The sequence below is a fragment of the Pipistrellus hanaki genome (genome assembly GCF_964339955.1).
Source record: "Pipistrellus hanaki genome assembly, chromosome: 19".
NCBI lineage: Eukaryota > Metazoa > Chordata > Mammalia > Chiroptera > Vespertilionidae > Pipistrellus > Pipistrellus hanaki.
The window spans coordinates 1315239-1332580 of record NC_140521.1 but is presented as its reverse complement, the minus strand read 5'-3'; the positions used below and the strand labels follow the sequence as shown (position 1 = coordinate 1332580).

Here is a 17342-nt window from a genome sequence, read left to right as displayed (position 1 = left end):
AACACTGATGAGAGAGAATCATGGACCAGCTGCCTCCTGCACACCCCCCACGGGGGATGTTCCCCGCAACCGAGGTGCATGCCCTTGACCGGAATCGAACTGGGACCTTTCAGTCCACAGGCTGATGCTCTATCCACTGAGCCACACCGGTTCTGGCTGGCTCGTTGGATTTAGAATCACAGCCTCCAGTTTCACCTGGTAGCGTCTCAGAGTATCTCCTGTCACCCCCATTTCACAGGTGAGGAGGTGAAGGCCCAGGCATGACTGCAGACCCAGAAAGTCTGCGGATATGAGATATGCAGAGGTGGGGGGGCTGGCTCTGCCTGACCGTGTTCAAGATGGAGAAACGAGCCAAGACCGGTTTGGCTCAGTGGATAGAGCATCGGCCTGCGGACTGAAGGGTCCCAGGTTCGAGTCCGGTCAAGGGCATGTACCTTGGTTGCGAGCACATCCCCTGTGGGAGGGTGAGCAGGAGGCAGCTGATCGATGCTTCTCTCTCATCGATGTTTCTAACTCTCTATCCCTCTCCCTCCCTCTCTGTAAAAAAAAATCAATAAAAATTTATTTTAAAAAAAGATGGATGCCGAAACCGATTTGGCTCAATGGATAGAGCGTCGGCTTGGGAACTGAAAGGTCCCGGGTTCGATTCCGGTCAAGGGCATGTACCTTGGTTGCGGGCATCTCCCCAGTAGGGGGTGTGCAAGAGGCAGCCGATCGATGACTCTCTCTCATTGATGTTTCTAGCTCTCTATCTCTCTCCCTTCCTCTCTGTACAAAATCAATAAAATATATTTAAAAAAAAAAAAGATGGAGAAACGGGGTGCAGAGAAGGAAAGAGGCAGTCCCAGCGATTGGGGGGGGGGGGCAGTGCCCACCCAACCAGGAAGACCGAGGTGGTGAGGCCCCCGGGTGTGCGAGAGGAGGGCATCCAGCCGCCACGCAATGCCCACCATGGCCCAGGGCTCTGACACGCGAGGAACCGGCCTCTGTGGAGCCTGGGGCTAAGGGCATGGGGTCCGGGGCCAGATCTTTCTGGTTTATTCCAGTGCATTCAGAGAACATGCCTGGTTAGGAGACCTATCTGTTTCAACTTGTTGGGACTTTATGGCCTGACACGTGGTCTGTCACGGAGACTATCTCACATGCACTGGAAGAGAATGTTTATTCTGCTGCTCTTTGTTTTTTGTTTTAAATTTATTTCATTTTTAATCCTCACCCAAGGATATGCTTTCCATTGATTTTTAAAGAGAGTGGAAGAGAGAGGGAAAGACAGAAACATCGGTGTGAGAGAAACACCTCAATGGGTTGCCTCCTGCATGAGCCCTGACCGGGGCCTGGCCCAGGGAGGCGCCTGCAACAGAGGTGATGTGCCTTTGATGGGAATCGAACCCGGGACCCTTAGGTCCACAGGCGGAAGTTCTATCCCCTGATCCAAACTGGCTAGGGCTATTCTGTTCTTGAGTGTTCTCTCTCTCTCCCTCTCTCTCTCTTTCTCTCTCTCTCTCTCTATTTATAATATATAATATATATATATATAATATATATTAGAGGCCTGTTGCGTGATGTTTGTGCAAGAACAGGCCTTCCTTCTCCGGGCTCCCCCCCTCCCCCCCGCTCCCCGGCAGCCCCGTGCCCACCCCGGGCGCAGGCTCGGCAGCCGTGGCGGTGGTCCCGGCTCTTTATTGGACAAAGAAACTGGGTTTGGTGTCCGTCCTCAGAAAGGAGGCTCCGAGGGCGGAGCAGCCAGCGCCGCGGGGCGGCTCCTACTTCAGCTTCTGCAGCATGTTGGCGATCCTCTCTTTGACCGACGGGTCCAGCGTGGAGCAGTCCCACTCGCCCAGCTTCGTCAGCCGGTTGTGGGCCTCCCAGAAGAGGTTGGGGCCGATGCTCAGCTCCACCCGCATGCGCCACTCAGACAGCCTGGGGCTGGACTGGAAGACGTTGTAGTTGCCCCCCATGGGCTGCGGGGGGGAGAGGGGGACAGAGCGGAAGGCGCGGTCACCTGGGGCCCAGCCCCCGCCGCTCCTCCCTCAGCCTCAGTCACAGGCTCCGTCACGGAGGTGGGCTGGGGGTGGGGGCTCCGGGACCCCCCAGGCTCCTGGTCACTAGTCTTGGTCCAAGGTCTCAAATCCCTCTCTGGGGGACCCCTGGCCCACGTGGCTCCTCCTTTTCCCAGTGGGAAGCCGCCCGTGGGTCCCGCCTTCTCCCAGAGATCCGCGGGGTCCCCGATGAGGGGGGAGGAACCGCCCCGCCCCATGTCCAGCTCCCTCTGTGGTCCGGCAAGGGGGCTGGCATGGGAGACCCAGCAGGCAGCGGGAGGAGCCTGCACCCAGTATGTGTGGAGGCCCACAGCGGGCTGGCCGGCGGGCGGGCGGGCGAGAGGGAAACGCAGGCGCTCTCCCACCGAGAAAACCTACAACGGGCTTTCCCGGGCCGATCTGCATGGCACACGGACCAAGGTGGCCAGTTGCAAAGACACCAGCCAGGGTCTAAACTGGCCATCCTGCCCGGCCTGCGTGGCTCAGCGATTGAGCGGCGACCTGTGAACCAGGAGGTCACGGTTCAGTTCCCGGTCAGTGGCACAGGCCTGGGCTGTGGGCTCCGTCCCCAGTGGGAGGCATGCAGGAGGCAGCCAGTGGATGAGTCTCTCGCGTCATGGATGTTTCTCTCGATCCCTCCCTCTCCTCTTTCCTCTCTGAAATCAATAAAAATATGTTTGGAAAAAAAATAAATAAACTGGCCTGCACGCCCACTGGGCTGGACCGGGCTGCCTCCCCTGCATGCAGGTCTGCCCCCACGTGCTCCGCGGACGCCCCTCAGACCCAGCGGCGGGGGCGCTGCTCTGTGCAGCCCTCTGGGACTCGGAGGAGAAGCCCTACAGCCAGAAGGATGCTTTGGAAGCCTCTGGACACTGTCTGGGCGTCCACCAGGAGGCAGAGGCATCTAGGATCCAGCTGACTGACCAAGAAACCTGTGCTCTCCTCCCTGCCCCGGGCTCGGCCTCCCCCTCCCCACCCCCACACACACCCAGGAATGCAGCGTGGATGCTAGCAATCTCCCTCTATGGTTCAAACGCTCTGTTCGCCCTGTCCGGTTGGCTCAGTGGGTAGAGCGTCAGCCTACGGACGGAAAGGTCCCGGGTCCAATTCCAGTCAAGGGCACATACCCAGGCTGTGGGCTTGATTCCCAGTGGGAGGTGTGCAGGAGGCAGCCCATCCATGATTCTCATCATTGATGTTTCTCTCTCTCTCTCTCTCTCTCTCTCTCTCTCTCTCTCTCTCTTCGCCCTTCTTCTCTGAAATCAATCAAGATATATATATTTTTATTTTTAAAATATATTTATTGATTGATTTCAGAGAGGACGGAAGAACGAAAGAGAGATAGAAACATCAATGATGAGAGAGAATGATCGATCCGCTGCCTCCTGCACATTCCCCACTGGGGATCATTGAGCCTGCAACCTAGGCACGTGCCCTTGGCCCGAATCGAACCCGGGACCCTTCAGTCCGCAGGCCGATGCTCTATCCACTGAGCCAAACTGGCCAGGGCAAGATATATTCAAAACAAAACAAAACAAAACAAAACAAAAAACTGTTTCCTGTGTGGCCCCGATGGAGTGCCGCCACCCAGACTCGGCCTCCGCAGCCCCCAGGCCCGCCTCCCCACTGTCTGTCTGTCCCCGCTGCCTCCCGCCCGCAGCCCTCACCTGCATCATCTCCACCAAGGCCACCAGGTCGGCCAGGGAGATGCTGTCCCCGGTGATGAAGTTCCGGTCCTGCAGGAACCGCTCCTCAAACAGCTGCAGGTTCTGCTTCACCTCAGCCAGCACCTCCTCCACCTTCTCCGCTGGCACCTCCTCGCCTGTGATCATGGGGATCAGGAGCTGGGGGCCCGGGGAGAGGATGGAGGAGGCGGCCGCACCCAGGCTCACCCCCCCCCGCCCCCCCGAGCCTCCAGCCTCGGCAGCCTTGTCTCGGGCTGATGGCCTCTCTCCATCCCACCGTGTCCCCGGCCCGGATCTAAGCTCACACCGATTCGGACAATCCCACGCTCCCCAGGCTGGCAGCCTTGGAGCGACGGGCGGAGCCACGCGGCCCACGCGAGCAGCAGGCGACACCGTGTAGGTCGGTGTAAGTACACTCGACGACGCTCCACCACAAAATCACAGGTGTGGCTCAGTGGATAGAGCGTCGGCCTGCAGACTCAGGGGTCCCAGGTTCAATCCCAGTCAAGGGCATGGACCTTGGTTGCGGGCACACCCCCAGTAGGGGGTGTGCAGGAGGCAGCTGATGGATATTTCTCTCTTATTGATGTTTCTAACTCTCTATCCCTCTCCCTTCCTCTCTGTAAAAAAAAAAAAAAATCAATAAAATATATATATTTTTAAATCGCCTGACAACTACTTTCTCAGAACAGATCCCCCGCGAAGCGTCACATAACTGTCATGTGTCATCTTTATTTATTTATTTATTTATTTTAAATGCTAAATAGATCTCCATACTTCCCGTTTTCAAAATTTTATTTATTTATTTATTTATTTTAAAATATATTTCATTGATTTTTTCACAGAAAGGAAAGGAGATAGAGAGTTAGAAACGTCGATGAGAGAGAAACATCCACCAGCTGCCTCCTGCACACTCTTTACCGGGGATGAGCCCGCAACCAAGGCACATGCCCTCGACCGGAATCCAACCTGGGACCTTCCAGTCCGCAGGCCGGCGCTCTATCCACTGAGCCACACCGGCTTCGGCTCACGTGTCATCTTTAGATCCCTGGTGTCCCCAGGCCCTTGGCCTCTGATCTATTCCCGCTGAGAACGAAACGTCTGGAGTCCCGTCCTGGTTTGAGTGACACCTGTCTCTCCCCTCCTCCCCTCCCCCCCACCGCCTCGCTCCTCCCTGCTCTGGAGGAGGCGAGGAAGGCAGCGGGGAGAGTGAGTCTGGGGGACCGAGGGGCGCCTGCTGAGCCCCCGCCGCCGGCCGGCCGGCCGGGGCGCGGCCCTCTCACCTTGATCCAGAGGACCTTGCTCATGGGCAGCTGGATGGCCGTGTACTGCCAGGCCATGAACTCGTCCACGCGGGCGCGCGTGTGCAGGTCCGGCGGGTACCAGTGGGAGGGGGCGCTGTGCTTGCGGCACAGGTAGAGGAGGACGGCCACGCTGCGGGCGGACAGGGGGGCGCTGCTCAGGCCGGCCGGCTCGGCTGCCCCAGCCGCCGCCCCAGGGAGGCCTCCCCCAGGCAGAGCTCCCCCGTCCCCGTCCCCCGTGGGCTCCAGGCACAGACCTCCTTCCAGCGGAAGGGGGAGCCCAAAGGCTGCGGGGAGGGCCAGCAGCCCGCTGGTCCGCGAGGGCCCGCCAGCCGGCCCCCTCCCTGCTTTCCGTTTGTTTTCATACAGTTTCATTGATTTTGGAGAAGGAAGAGGGAGAGAGAGATAGAAACATCAATGCTGAATCGTTGCCGAAACCGGTGTGGCTCAGTGGATGGAGCGTCGGCCTGCGGACTGAAAGGTCCCAGGTTCGATTCCGGTCAAGGGCATGGACCTTGGTTGGGGGCGCATCCCCAGTGGGGGGCGTGCAAGAGGCAGCTGATCGATGTTTCTCTCTCATCGATGTTTCTAACTCTCTATCCCTCTCTCTTCCTCTCTGTTAAAAATCAATAAAATATGTATTTTTTTTAAATGCTGAATCATTGGTCGGCTGGCTCCTGCATGCTCCCTACAGGGGATCCAGCCTTAAACCCTGGGCATGTGCCCCTAAGCGGAATCGAGCCCGAGACCCTTGAGTCCTCAGGCTGAGAGGCTCTATCCACTGAGCCAAACCGCCTAGCATAGCTGGTGACCTTGGTCAGGTGGGGCCTGGGAATGGGGAGCTGGGGGAGTGGAGAGAAGAGAGTGAACTGGCAGCAGAGGGATGAGACACCGGGGGAGGCTTAAGAGGCAGGTGAGGTTTGACTCACTGGCCCAACAGCCCTGCCTGAACCGCACCCAGCGCGGCCAGGGGTGAACCGGAGGTGGCCGGTGAGGGATTGAAGCAGACAGACAAGAGAATGCCATTGGGGCCAGGCGGATCACTGTGCCTGGATGAGGACCGTGACAGCTGTAAGCCGAAGCTTTATTTTGTAATCAGGTCACACAGAGCAAAGCAAGGGGAGGGGTCAGCATGTCTCCAGGGTTCTTGCAAGTTTCAAATCCATGTCCTCACTCAGGCCGAGCGTTGGCAGCACTGCTGCCCCTCCCACAGCCCAGTTGCTGTCCAGGAACAAGGAAGAACTATAGAGTCAGGCTTAACTGTGCCTGGGGTGGGAGCGGAGCTCTGCCCTCCAAGCTGGGGCTTGTATGTGGCTCTGCCATTGATCAGTCCAAGGCCTGACCCCATAAGCGCTCCCTGCACCTGCCTTTTCATTTTTCTTGTTCTCTCTCTCTCTCTTTTTTTTAAATATATTTTATTGATTTTTAACAGAGAGAAAGGTAAATAGAGAGCTAGAAACGTCGATGAGAGAGAAACATCAGCCAGCTGCCTCCTGCACACCCCCTACCGGGGATATGCCCGCAGCCAATGTACATGCCCTTGACTGGAATCGAACCTGGGACCTTTCAGTCCGCAGACCGATGCTCTACCACTCAGCCAAACTGGCTTCGGGCTTTTTCTTTTTAATATATATTTTATTGATTTTTCACAGAGAGGAAGAGAGAGGGATAGAGAGTTAGAAACATCGATGAGAGAGAAACATCAATCAGCTGCCTCCTGCAAAACCCCTACTTGGGATGTGTCCGCAACCACTGTACATGCCCTTGACCGGAATCGAACCTGGGACCTTTCTGTCCGCAGGCCGACGCTCTATCCACTGAGCCACACCGGTTTCGGCTACGCCTGCCCTTTCTGTGACCTCTGGGAGCACCACCCTTGGGGGCCAGTTCCTGGGTCACAACTGCTCTGGGGAGACCTGCCAGTGGCTCCCGGGCCCCTGCGTGGACCACTTCTGGAGCTCCGTGATGGGTCCGCGGGGCGTTATGCTCCTCCTTGGCTCGTGGCCCGTCTGCTGTGGCGTCTGGGGGCCATGGTCCAGGGTCAGCACCAGCAGACCAGCCGCAGGAGGAGCAGAGACTGCTGGCGGCAGGGCCCCGGGCAGACGGTTACCTTTCCGATAAGACGAATTTCCCATCTTTGAGGCTGGGCAGCTTCTTCAGAGGGTTGATCTCGCTGTACTCCTTGCTGTGGTGGTAACCTGCGCGGGGCAGGAAAGAGAGGCTGCAGACACCCTGGGAAGAGAGAGCCAGGCATCCCGGAGGCAGACATGTCCTTTCTCTCCATGTGCTCACCAGGGGAAACTGAGGCCCAGGGGACGTCATGGCTCGCCCCAGGTCAGAGAGCAAGTCGGGGAAGGTCACGGGCCTGGGGTCAGGACTCCTGCTCCTGTTCAGGCTCCGTGACCAGGAGGACCCTCTCCCTCCCAGAAGCTGGAGGGTGCCGGTCTCACCCCCAACTCTGGGGCCTGCAGCCACCGCCGGCAGCCTAGCACACAGCTGGGATTCAACAAAAGAGCCTTTCACATGCAGCCGGCCCCGTGTGGAACTCTCCCGTGACCGGCTGTCTCCGGCTGGAAACATTTTTGGGCTCCACCTCGTTCATTTCTGGAGCACCTGGGTATGGGCTCCCACAAGCTGAGCTTTTATTTTATTTTATTGAATTTTTTTACAGAGAGGAAGGGAGAGGGACAGAGTTAGAAACATCGATGAGAGAGAAGCATCGATCAGCTGCCTCCTGCACACACCCTACTGGGGATGTGCCCGCAACCAAGGTACGTGCCCTTGACCAGAATCGAACCTGAGACCCTTGAGTCCGGAGGCTGACGCTCTAGCCACTGAGCCAAACCAAGTTAGGGCCACGTTGAGCTTTTAAAGCCCCCTCTGTGTTTGGGATAGGGGAGTCCTGGAGACCAGCCCCCAAGCTTCACTGGTCTGTGTCACCCTGAGCAGCTGTGAATGCTGAGGGAGGATGGTGTAGACCACATGTGTCAAACACAAGGCCCGCGGGCCAAATCCAGCCCGCCAGGCCTTGCAATGTGGCCCGCACCGCGCTGTCATCACTGCACTCCACTGTCAGTTTATGACATTGTCAGTTTATTACTGTTCAGTAAACCATTCGGCCCGAGATTTAGGCTGGATTTTAGATTTTGGCCCCTTCTCTGATTGAGCTCGACACCCCTAGTGTAGACCGAAGCTGCCTCAGGACTCTTAGATGTGAGATGACCAGACACCTCTGTGCCTTTTCCGACATCCTTGGTGGGTGCCGAGGAACAGGGTGCCACCGTTAACAAGCGTTCAGTCCCGCCAGGAGAAGGTGCGGGCACCGGGTGGGAGCCCAGGGGCCCCTCTGCAGCACTCTCTTCGCCTCTGCCCTCCAAGAGCAGGGCAGCATCGGGGCGGGGGACAGACGCAGGGCCTGCACTTCCCTCGGAAACCTGTGCTTCCCCTCAGGGTCCGGGCAGAGGCACCTCCCTCCTGGTCTCCGCCTCTGCTTTTCAGAAACACCCCTGCCTTGTGCTCCGCCTCCTCCCGGGACCAGGCCGCCCGGGAGCCACCAGTGCTGACCTTTCAGCAGGTCCACAAACTGGAAGTCAAAGGGGATGCCGTTCTTCCTGGCGAAGATGTAGACGGCGCGGCAGGACGCGGACAGCAGGTCCAGGTAGAGCTCCAGGCCCATGGCCGAGACGCGGAACGGGCGCCCCCAGCCACCGCCGCAGGCCCTGACTCCAGCGAGGTGCAGCCTGAGCCCGGCTCCCGCCCAGCAGCCCTCTCCCGCCCAGGCCAGCAGCCCGCGTTCCGGAACTCCTGCTTCACTGGGGATTGTCCCGAGGCCGTGCGACCTGGAATCCTGGCAGCAGCGAGGGTTCTGAGGAGGCAGGAGGAGGCCGGGGAGGGGTCCCCTGACTCTGCCCTTCCCCTCCCTCAGGGCCGGTGTGTGCAAGGGGCTCGCTCCAGGGAATCCCTTCCCAGGGCCAGGCCTTCCTTGTGGAGGGAGGACGGGCATCGAGGTCCAGCCCTGGAAGGTTCCAGAAGCAGAGATTGGAAGTAGGCACTGACCAATCGAACCCGAACTGTGGCTGAAAAAGACAGGGAGAAAGAGGAGCCCAGCCCCAGGCAGGATGCACGTGGGAGGCAACCGATCCATGTGCCTCTCTCTCATCTATGTTTCTCTCTCTCTCTCTCTCACTCTCTTTCTCTCCCCCTCTCCCCCTCTCCCCCTCCCTCTCTTTCTCCCTCTCTCTCTCTCTCTCCCCCTCTTCCTTTCTCTCTCCTCTCCCTCTCCCTCTCCCTCTCCCCTCCCTCTCTTCCACTCTCTAAAAATCAATGGAAAAAATACCCTCCAGTGAGGAATAAAAAAGAAATGGGGCCTGAGGTCTGTGCCCTTCCCTCAAGCCCACTTCCTCCCTGACCGGCTGGGGCCCTCCTGGCCTCGTGGGCATGGCGGCAGGCCCAGCTGTATCCCTGCCGGGGCTTGGCCCTGGGTTTTCCAGAAGCAGGGTCCCAGCCTGGCCCTCTCCCTCACCCACAGGGCGAGCCCACGGGCACTCCGCCATCCTGCTCCCCGCCCTGACCTGCGCCTGGGACAACCTGGTGGCCTCACAATCCTTCAGGGAGTGGCGACAGGCAGGCAGGCCGAGGAGCTGCAGGCGCAAAGTTCAGGGCTTTAGGCCCTCCCTCCCACTCTCTCTCTCTCTCTCTCTCTCTCTCTCTCTCTCTCTCACACACACACACACACACACACACTCACGTGCGCGCGTGCACTCACGCACACACACAAGCACGCACACACATGCGTGTACTCCATGCCCCACCCACCCCCAGCCCAGGCCTCACCTCTGTCCACAGAGTAACCGTCCTGACCTGGTAAAGATGCACTCTCTCCAGAGCTCCCCACCGCAGGGTGCACCCCCAACTCCGTGGGGCTCAGGCCCTAGGCGTCACCCCTCTTCCTCATCCCACCCACCCCTCTACCGCCAGCTGCGGTCACGCTGTCGCTCCACATCCTGCATCTCCTCCCCCCGCCCACACACACACACACACACACACACACACGCCTCTGACGGCCTGGCCAACCTCACAGCCTCCGGCCCCCGCCCTGCCTCTACCCGGGCCCTTGGTCCTGGTCCACACGCAACACAGGGAACTTGTTTTTTTTGTGTGTGTTTTTTTATAATTTTTTTTTTATTGATTTCAGAGAGGAAAGGAGAGGAAGAGAGGGATAGAAACAGTAATGATGAGAGAGCATCATGGGTCAGCTGCCTCCTGCACGCCCCCAGTGTGGGGATCCCAGTGTGGGATCAGCCTGCAACCCAGGCACGTTCCCTGGACCGGAATCAAACTCGGGACCCTTCCATCTGCAGGCCGACGCTCTATCCACTGAGCTACACTATCCAGGGCTGCATGGTGGGTTTCTAGTGCTATTTCTTCGGCACCGGAGAGGCGGCCGAGGACAGCGGGGGCCGGTCTGTGCAGACTCCTCCCGGAGCCAGAGGGGGAGCGGAGACGTGAGGGAGAGGGGAAAGGGACAGGTCAGACGCAGAAGGAAGGAAGGAACCGTGCTCGCCTTGGGCCGGCCAGCCCCCCGCCGCCCTCAGGGGATCCTGGAGAGGCGCAGCAGCATCCTGTGGCGGTACTCCGCGGGGGGCTGCGGGAGCTGCTGGCTGGCCGCCTGCTCCAGGATGTTCAGGATGGGGCCGCGGGCCTCCCGGCACAGATCGGCCCCCAGGATGGCCTCCACCCGCCCGCGCCACGCAGCCAGCCGCGGCCGGCCCGCAAACACGTCGCGGCCGAGAGCCACCACCTGTGGGCGTTGGAGACAGGGTGTAAGCTGACAAGGTCTTAGCCTTCTAGCCCCCCTACCCTACCCACACAGTGTTCCCAGACCTGTGTGGATGGCGACTATCAGTAGAATGAGAGCAACCTTTCATGGCGTGCCAAGAAAAGTCTGAGATTGACTGAGATCTGCTGCACCGAGAATCTGTCCTGCTCTGCCTCTCCCTCAGAGATTGAGAGGAACACAGAGTACACTCCTCTTGGCAGACCTCCCATTCCGTGTTTGGTGCATAAAAAGCATCGCGCAGTTAATAAACCGGCTACCTGTAGTCCTCCCGACCCCGCGTTCCTGTCTCTCTTTCTCTTCTCAATGCCCACCCCCCTACCTCAGCCTGGTTCCACCGTCAGGCTGGCCCTGGCATGGGGGATGAGGGCGGGGCCGTGGGTGGGATACGGAGGTCCCGATGCCAGGAGCCCTGGCACAGGTGCGGGTTCCTTGTCCAGCCGCCATGTGAGTGAGGCCCAGGCAGTGTGCCCACCGCAGGCCTGAGAGCACCAGACGGCCCAGGCCCAGAGGCTGCGCCTCGGCCTGTGCACCAGGAGGTCAGGGTTCGATCCCCAGTCAAGGGCACAGGCCCGGGTTGCGGGCTCGATCCCCAGGGTGGGGTGTGGAGGAGGCAGCCGATGGATGGTTCTTTCTCTCCTCCCTTCCTCTCTAAAATCTATAAAAATATACATATATATAAATAATAATAGTCCTAGTTGGTTTGGCTCAGTGGATAGTGTCTGCCTATGGACTGGAGGGTTCCAGGTTCGATTCCAGGTAAGGGCACATGCTCAGGTTACAGGCTCGACCCCCAGTGAGGGGGGCGTGTGGGAGGCAGCTGACTGATGATTCGCGCCCTCAACATTGATGCTTCCATCTCTATCTCCCTCTCCCTTCCTTTCTGAAATCAATAAAAATATATTTTAAAATTATAATGAAATATATATATACATTAAGAATATATACATATATATATTAATGTATTTTATTGATTCTTTACAGAGAGGGAGAGATAGTTAGAAACATCGATGAGAGAGAAACATCGATCAGCTGCCTCCTGCACACCCCCTACTGGGGATGTGTCCGCAACCAAGGTCCATGCCCTTGACCGGAATCCAACCTGGGACCCTTCAGTCCGCAGGCCGACGCTCTATCCACTGGGCCACACCGGTGAGGGCTAAAAAATATATTTTTTAAATAGCTCCGGAAGGTACCCCCCCCTCCCCCAGGAGGGAAGCAGAGGGCGCGGCTGCAGCGCCGGGTTCAGCCAGAGCGCTCTGTGCTTCGGACAGAGCAGGGGGGGGGGGGGGGGGGTGCGGGGTCTCCAGGCCGCTCCTGGCCACGCTCCTACCTGCATCAGCTCCTCCAGGGCCATGAGGTCCGCCAGCGTCAGCTGCGGGCCGGCCAGGAAGGCCTGGTCCCCCAGCACCTGCTCCTCCAGCTGCTGCAGCACGCCGTCCACCGCCGCCCTGTTGCGCGTCACCTTCTCCTCGGGCACTGGCGCCCTGATGTGCGGTGCCAGCACCTGGCGCAGGCCACGTGCAGGCTCAGCCTGTGGCCCCGCCTCCTCCCAGGCCCCTGGCAGGTAACCGCCCCCCCCCCCAATTCCCCTCCCCTCACCTGGGTCCACAGGCACACCCCAAAGGTGCCCCGGATGAAGTCCGCCTGCCAGCCCAGGTACTCGTGGACGCGGGCGCGGGCCTGCAGGTCGGCTGGGTACCAGTGGTCCGCCGCCTGGTACTTACAGCTCAGGTAAATCAGGATGGCCACGCTGGGGACAGGCGCGGGGGGAGGGGGGCTGTGAGAAGACCTGGGCCTTCATTCCCGGCTGCCCCACCCCTGGGACCTGGGGCTTGTCTGCTTTTGAGGGCCGGCCGCCCCTCCCACCCCTGCTCCCCGGGCGCTGCCGCCTCTCGCCCCTGACTGTCCCCCTGAGGCTCTTTTCTTCTCAGTCTTGGGCACTAAGTCTCGGCCAGCCCCTCTGTTCCGGACTTCAAGAACCTCTTCGCAGCCCCAGCCGGTTTGGCTCAGTGGGCAGAACATCAGGCTGTGGTCTGAAGCGTCCCAGGTTCAATTCCCAGGTTGCCGGCTGGATCCCCGGTAGGGGGTGCACAGGAGGCAGCCAATCAATGATTCTCTCACATCACTGATTTCTCTCTCTCTCTCTCTCTCTCTCTCTCTCTCTCTCTCTCTCTCTCCCTTTCCCTTCCTCTCTGAAATCAATATAAATATATTTTTTTTAAGAGAAAGAGCGAGCCCTAACCACCAGTGTGGCTCAGTGGATAGAGCGTCGGCCTGTGGACTGAAAGGTTCCGGGTTCGATTCCGGTCAAGGGCATGTACCTTGGTTTCAGGCACATCTCCAGAGGGAGGCATGCAGGAGGCAGCTGGTTAATGTTTCTAATTCTCTATCCCTCTCCCTTCCTCTCTGTAAAAAATCAATAAAATATATTTAAGAGAGAGAGAGAGGGAGGGAGGGAGGGAGGGAGGGAGGGAGGGAGAGAGGTGCAGGGATGCGCTGTGTCACCCCGGGAGCCCCTGGCCACCCTGGCTCACGCCCAGCCGCCTGCTCCCATCGCACCTTCCCTCGGCCCTCGGGCGGTGCCTGTGGGGTCTGGCGGCCGCCCGCGGGAGGCGGTGCCTGTGGGGTGGGTGGGGGGCCGCAGCGGGGGCCGCGGGCCGGCCTCGGAGGCGGCGGGCGGAGCCGGCGGGAAGGAGCGTACCTCTGGTGCAGGACGAAGTCTCCGTCCTTGAGGAGGGGCACCACCTTCGGGCTGCCCGCCGGCAAGAACCCCTGGAGGTGCTGCCCTGCGGAGAAGGAGGTCAGAAAGGCCTGCACCCCCCCCCCCCCCCGGCCTCCGTGGGCGAGCATGGACCCAGGAACCGAGCGCTCAGCAGTTCGACTCCGGTCAGGGCACAGGTCCGGGTTGCAGGCTCCGGGGGGGGGGGGGGGGGGGAGCATTAGGGGGGGAGCATGCAGGAGGCACCCGATCCATGATTCTCTCCCATCATTAATGTTTCTCTCCCTCTCCCGCTCGCTCTCTCTCTCCCTTCCTCTCTATAGAATCAAAAAACGTATGTTTTTAAAATAGGAAAGGCTGAGGACAACAGCACACCCCCTCCGGCCAGAGCCCCTGCCAGGCTGGGAACAGCGGCTGGGTGGGGGCGGGTGTCGCTGGGCCCCTGCCCTGCCACCTCCGGGAGTGGCGATGGGGCTGTGCTGGGTGCCGCCAGGGGCTGCGGTGGGGGAGAAGTTATCAGACAGGACTGGGGTGAGCAAGGGGAGGGGTGCCGGTCCCCCAGGTCTCCAGGGCTTTGGGGATTGAGGCATGCTGTTTGGGGGTGCCTCTGGAAACCAGCTTTCTCCCCATCCGAGCGGAACAGCACCCCCCTTCAGGGAAGGCCTGTGACCTGCCCCAGGCACCAGGCACGGAGGAGAGACGGCACGGGCGGTGAGGGGGCTCTGCCCACCGTGGGGCCTCGGGGAGCTGCAGGGCGAGGGGCCAGGGAGCCAGGGGGTGCACGGGCCTCGGGGAGCTGCGAGGCGGGGGCCTCGGGGAGCTGCGGGGCGGGGGGCCAAGGGGTGCACGGGCCTCGGGGAGCTGGGGGGCGGGGAGCCAGGGTGTGCAGAGGGCTGCAGGGAGCTGCGGTGTGGGGAGCCAGGGGGTGCACGGGCCTCGGGGAGCTGCGGGGCGGGGGGCCAGGGGGTGCACGGGCCTCGGGGAGCTGCGGGGCGGGGGGCCAGGGGGTGCAGAGGGCTGCAGGGAGCTGCGGTGTGGGGAGCCAGGGGGTGCACGGGCCTCGGGGAGCTGCGGGGCGGGGGGCCAGGGGGTGCACGGGCCTCGGGGAGCTGCGGGGCGGGGGGCCAGGGGGTGCACGGGCCTCGGGGAGCTGCGGGGCGGGGGGCCAGGGGGTGCACGGGCCTCGGGGAGCTGCGGGGCGGGGGGCCAGGGGGTGCACGGGCCTCGGGGAGCTGCGGGGCGGGGGGCCAGGGGGTGCACGGGCCACGGACGCCCCGCCGGCCAGGCCCACCTTTGAGCAGCTCCACGGGGCGCAGCTCGAAGGGGACGCCGATCTTCTTGGCGAAGATGTAGACGGAGCGGCAGGGCTGCGACAGCAGGTCCAGGTAGAGCTCCAGGCCCATGGCGGCGGGCGGCGGGAGGGCAGCCTGCACGGTCGGCGATGGTGGCCCGCCCCCGCCCCCAAGAAATAGGGCCGAGCCCCGCCCGCGTGTGGGCGCCCCGCCCGGACCAAGGTCCAGTCCGCCCCGCCGCCCCGCCGCGCCTGCGGGTGAAGTTCCACAAACACTCTTGTTTGTTTGATTTGCTCAGACCTGCGGGTACTTTTGTTTGTTTATTTTGCTCTGAGATTGATTTGCTCAGACCTCGCTGGGCTCCGGGTCCCAGGCCACATCCGGCTGATAATGCCGCGGGTGCGGTTCGGCCGCGGCTCCTGCGCCAGCATCTCTCCCCAGAGCCGCGCGCACGGCCCGAGGGGGCGCCCGTGGGGAGGGGGAGGGGCGCCCGTGGGGTGGGAGAAGGGGGCGCCCCGTGGGGAGGGAGAGGGGGGCGCCCCGTAGGGAGGGAGAGGGGCGCCCGTGGGGAGGGAGAGGGGCGCCCGTGGGGAGGGAGAGGGGGGCGCCCCGTGGGGAGGGAGAGGGGCGCCCGTGGGAAGGGAGAGGGGGGCGCCCCGTGGGGAGGGAGAGGGGCGCCCGTGGGAAGGGAGAGGGGCGCCCGTGGGGAGGGAGAGGGGGGCGCCCCGTAGGGAGGGAGAGGGGCGCCCGTGGGGAGGGGGAGGGGCGCCCGTGGGGAGGGAGAAGGGGGCGCCCCGTGGGGAGGGAGAGGGGGGCGCCCCGTAGGGAGGGAGAGGGGCGCCCGTGGGGAGGGAGAGGGGCGCCCGTGGGGAGGGAGAGGGGGGCGCCCCGTGGGGAGGGAGAGGGGCGCCCGTGGGGAGGGAGAGGGGCGCCCGTGGGGAGGGAGAGGGGGGCGCGCCGTGGGGAGGGAGAGGGGGGCGCGCCGTGGGGAGGGAGAGGGGGGCGCCCCGTGGGGAGGGAGAGGGGCGCCCGTGGGGAGGGAGAGGGGGGCGCCCCGTGGGGAGGGAGAGGGGGGCGCCCCGTAGGGAGGGAGAGGGGCGCCCGTGGGGAGGGAGAGGGGGGCGCGCCGTGGGGAGGGAGAGGGGGGCGCCCCCTCTGGAGGCTGAGCCAAAGTGCCAGGAGTTTTCATTTCAGCCTGACCAAGTGATCATTCACAAGTATCTGTACTTTCTTTTTCTTTTTTCCCTTTCTAATATATTTTATTGATTTTTTACAGAGAGGAAGAGAGAGGGATAGAGAGTTAGAAACATCGATGAGAGAGAATCATGGATCAGCTGCCTCCTGCACACCCCCTACCGGGGTTGTGCCCGCAACCAAGGTACATGCCCTTGACTGGAATCGAACCTGGGACCTTTCAGTCCACAGGCCAATGCTCTATCCACTGAGCCAAACCGGTTTCGGCTGTACTTTCTTTTTTCAAAAGATGTTTGAGAGAGGGAGGGAGGGAGGGTAGGGAGGAGAGTGAGAAATATTTATATGAGAACTGCCTCCTGCACGCCCCCTACTGGGGATCGAGCCTACCATCGGCAACCTGGGGACATGCCCTGACCAGGAGGAATCCAGCCTTGACCCCTGGTTCGCGGCGGTGGCCGCTGATGCTCACCTGAGCGGTGCCCAGCGCGGCCAGGGGTGAACGGGAGGTGGCCGGTGAGGGGTTGAAGCAGACAGACAGGATACCATTGGGGCCGGGCGGATCACTGTGCCCGGATGAGGACCCAGTGAAAGCTGTAAGCCGAAGCTTTATTTTGTAATCAGGTCACACAGAGCAAAGCAAGGGGAGGGGTCAGCATGTCTCCAGGGTTCTTGCGAGTTTCAAATCCATGTCCTTACTCAAGCCGAGCGTTGGCAGCACTGCTGCCCCTCCCACAGCCCGTTAGCTGCCCAGGAACAAGGGAGAACTATAGGGGCAGGCTTAACTGTGCTGGGGGAGGGAGGGGAGCTCTGCCCTCCAAGCTGGGACTTGTATGTGGCTCTGCCCCGGGCCAGTCTGAGGCCTGACCCCATAGCCGCTCCCTACACCCACCCACCTGGCCACACCGGCCGGGCTTAGGTTATTTTGTGCAGGAACAAGCTAAAACCTCCGTGCTCACAGAAAGGTCTTTGCAAACAACAAACATTAAGCCAGCTAACCCTCCTCTGGGATGCCTGCCTCCTGGCCGGCCCCTGGCTCAGGATTTTCCTTCGCCTTCACTTTGCCCTCAGAGCAGGCACTGCCAGGACCCAGGCTGCTGTGGTCGCTGACCACGGCAGTTCCCGCCCAGCCCCGCCCCTGGCCCCGCCCCCGCCCGCTGGGTCCCACCTATCTGGCCCCGCCCCGCCCCTGGCCCGGCCCCGTGCGGAGCATGCTGGGAGTGGACAGAATCACGCGCCAGGCCCTGGTCACGTGAGCGGAGCTGGAGGGAGGGAG

General features: G+C 61.3%; 2 protein-coding genes across 2 annotated transcripts in view; both read right to left on the bottom strand.

Moving 5' to 3' along the window:
* Nucleotides 1-1669: 1669 nt before the first annotated feature.
* LOC311613967 (uncharacterized protein) lies at nucleotides 1670-15094 on the bottom strand. Its single transcript, XM_084868459.1, has 10 exons — nucleotides 14875-15094; nucleotides 13566-13650; nucleotides 12464-12614; nucleotides 12195-12368; nucleotides 10619-10825; nucleotides 8590-9175; nucleotides 7136-7223; nucleotides 5008-5158; nucleotides 3707-3883; nucleotides 1670-1961 (listed from the first exon to the last, which is right to left on the bottom strand). The coding sequence occupies exons 1-10, from the start codon at nucleotides 14984-14986 to the stop codon at nucleotides 1764-1766; spliced, it is 1929 nt and encodes a 642-aa protein (XP_084724585.1). The 5' UTR covers nucleotides 14987-15094; the 3' UTR covers nucleotides 1670-1763.
* A 190-nt stretch (nucleotides 15095-15284) lies between these two features.
* EIF2B1 (eukaryotic translation initiation factor 2B subunit alpha) overlaps nucleotides 15285-17342 on the bottom strand; it is a 59559-nt gene continuing 57501 nt past the window's right edge. Inside the window, exon 10 of the mRNA XM_084867461.1 lies at nucleotides 15285-15294. The gene's annotated coding sequence lies outside the window, so the exon portion shown is untranslated. The remainder of the gene's footprint in view (nucleotides 15295-17342) is intronic.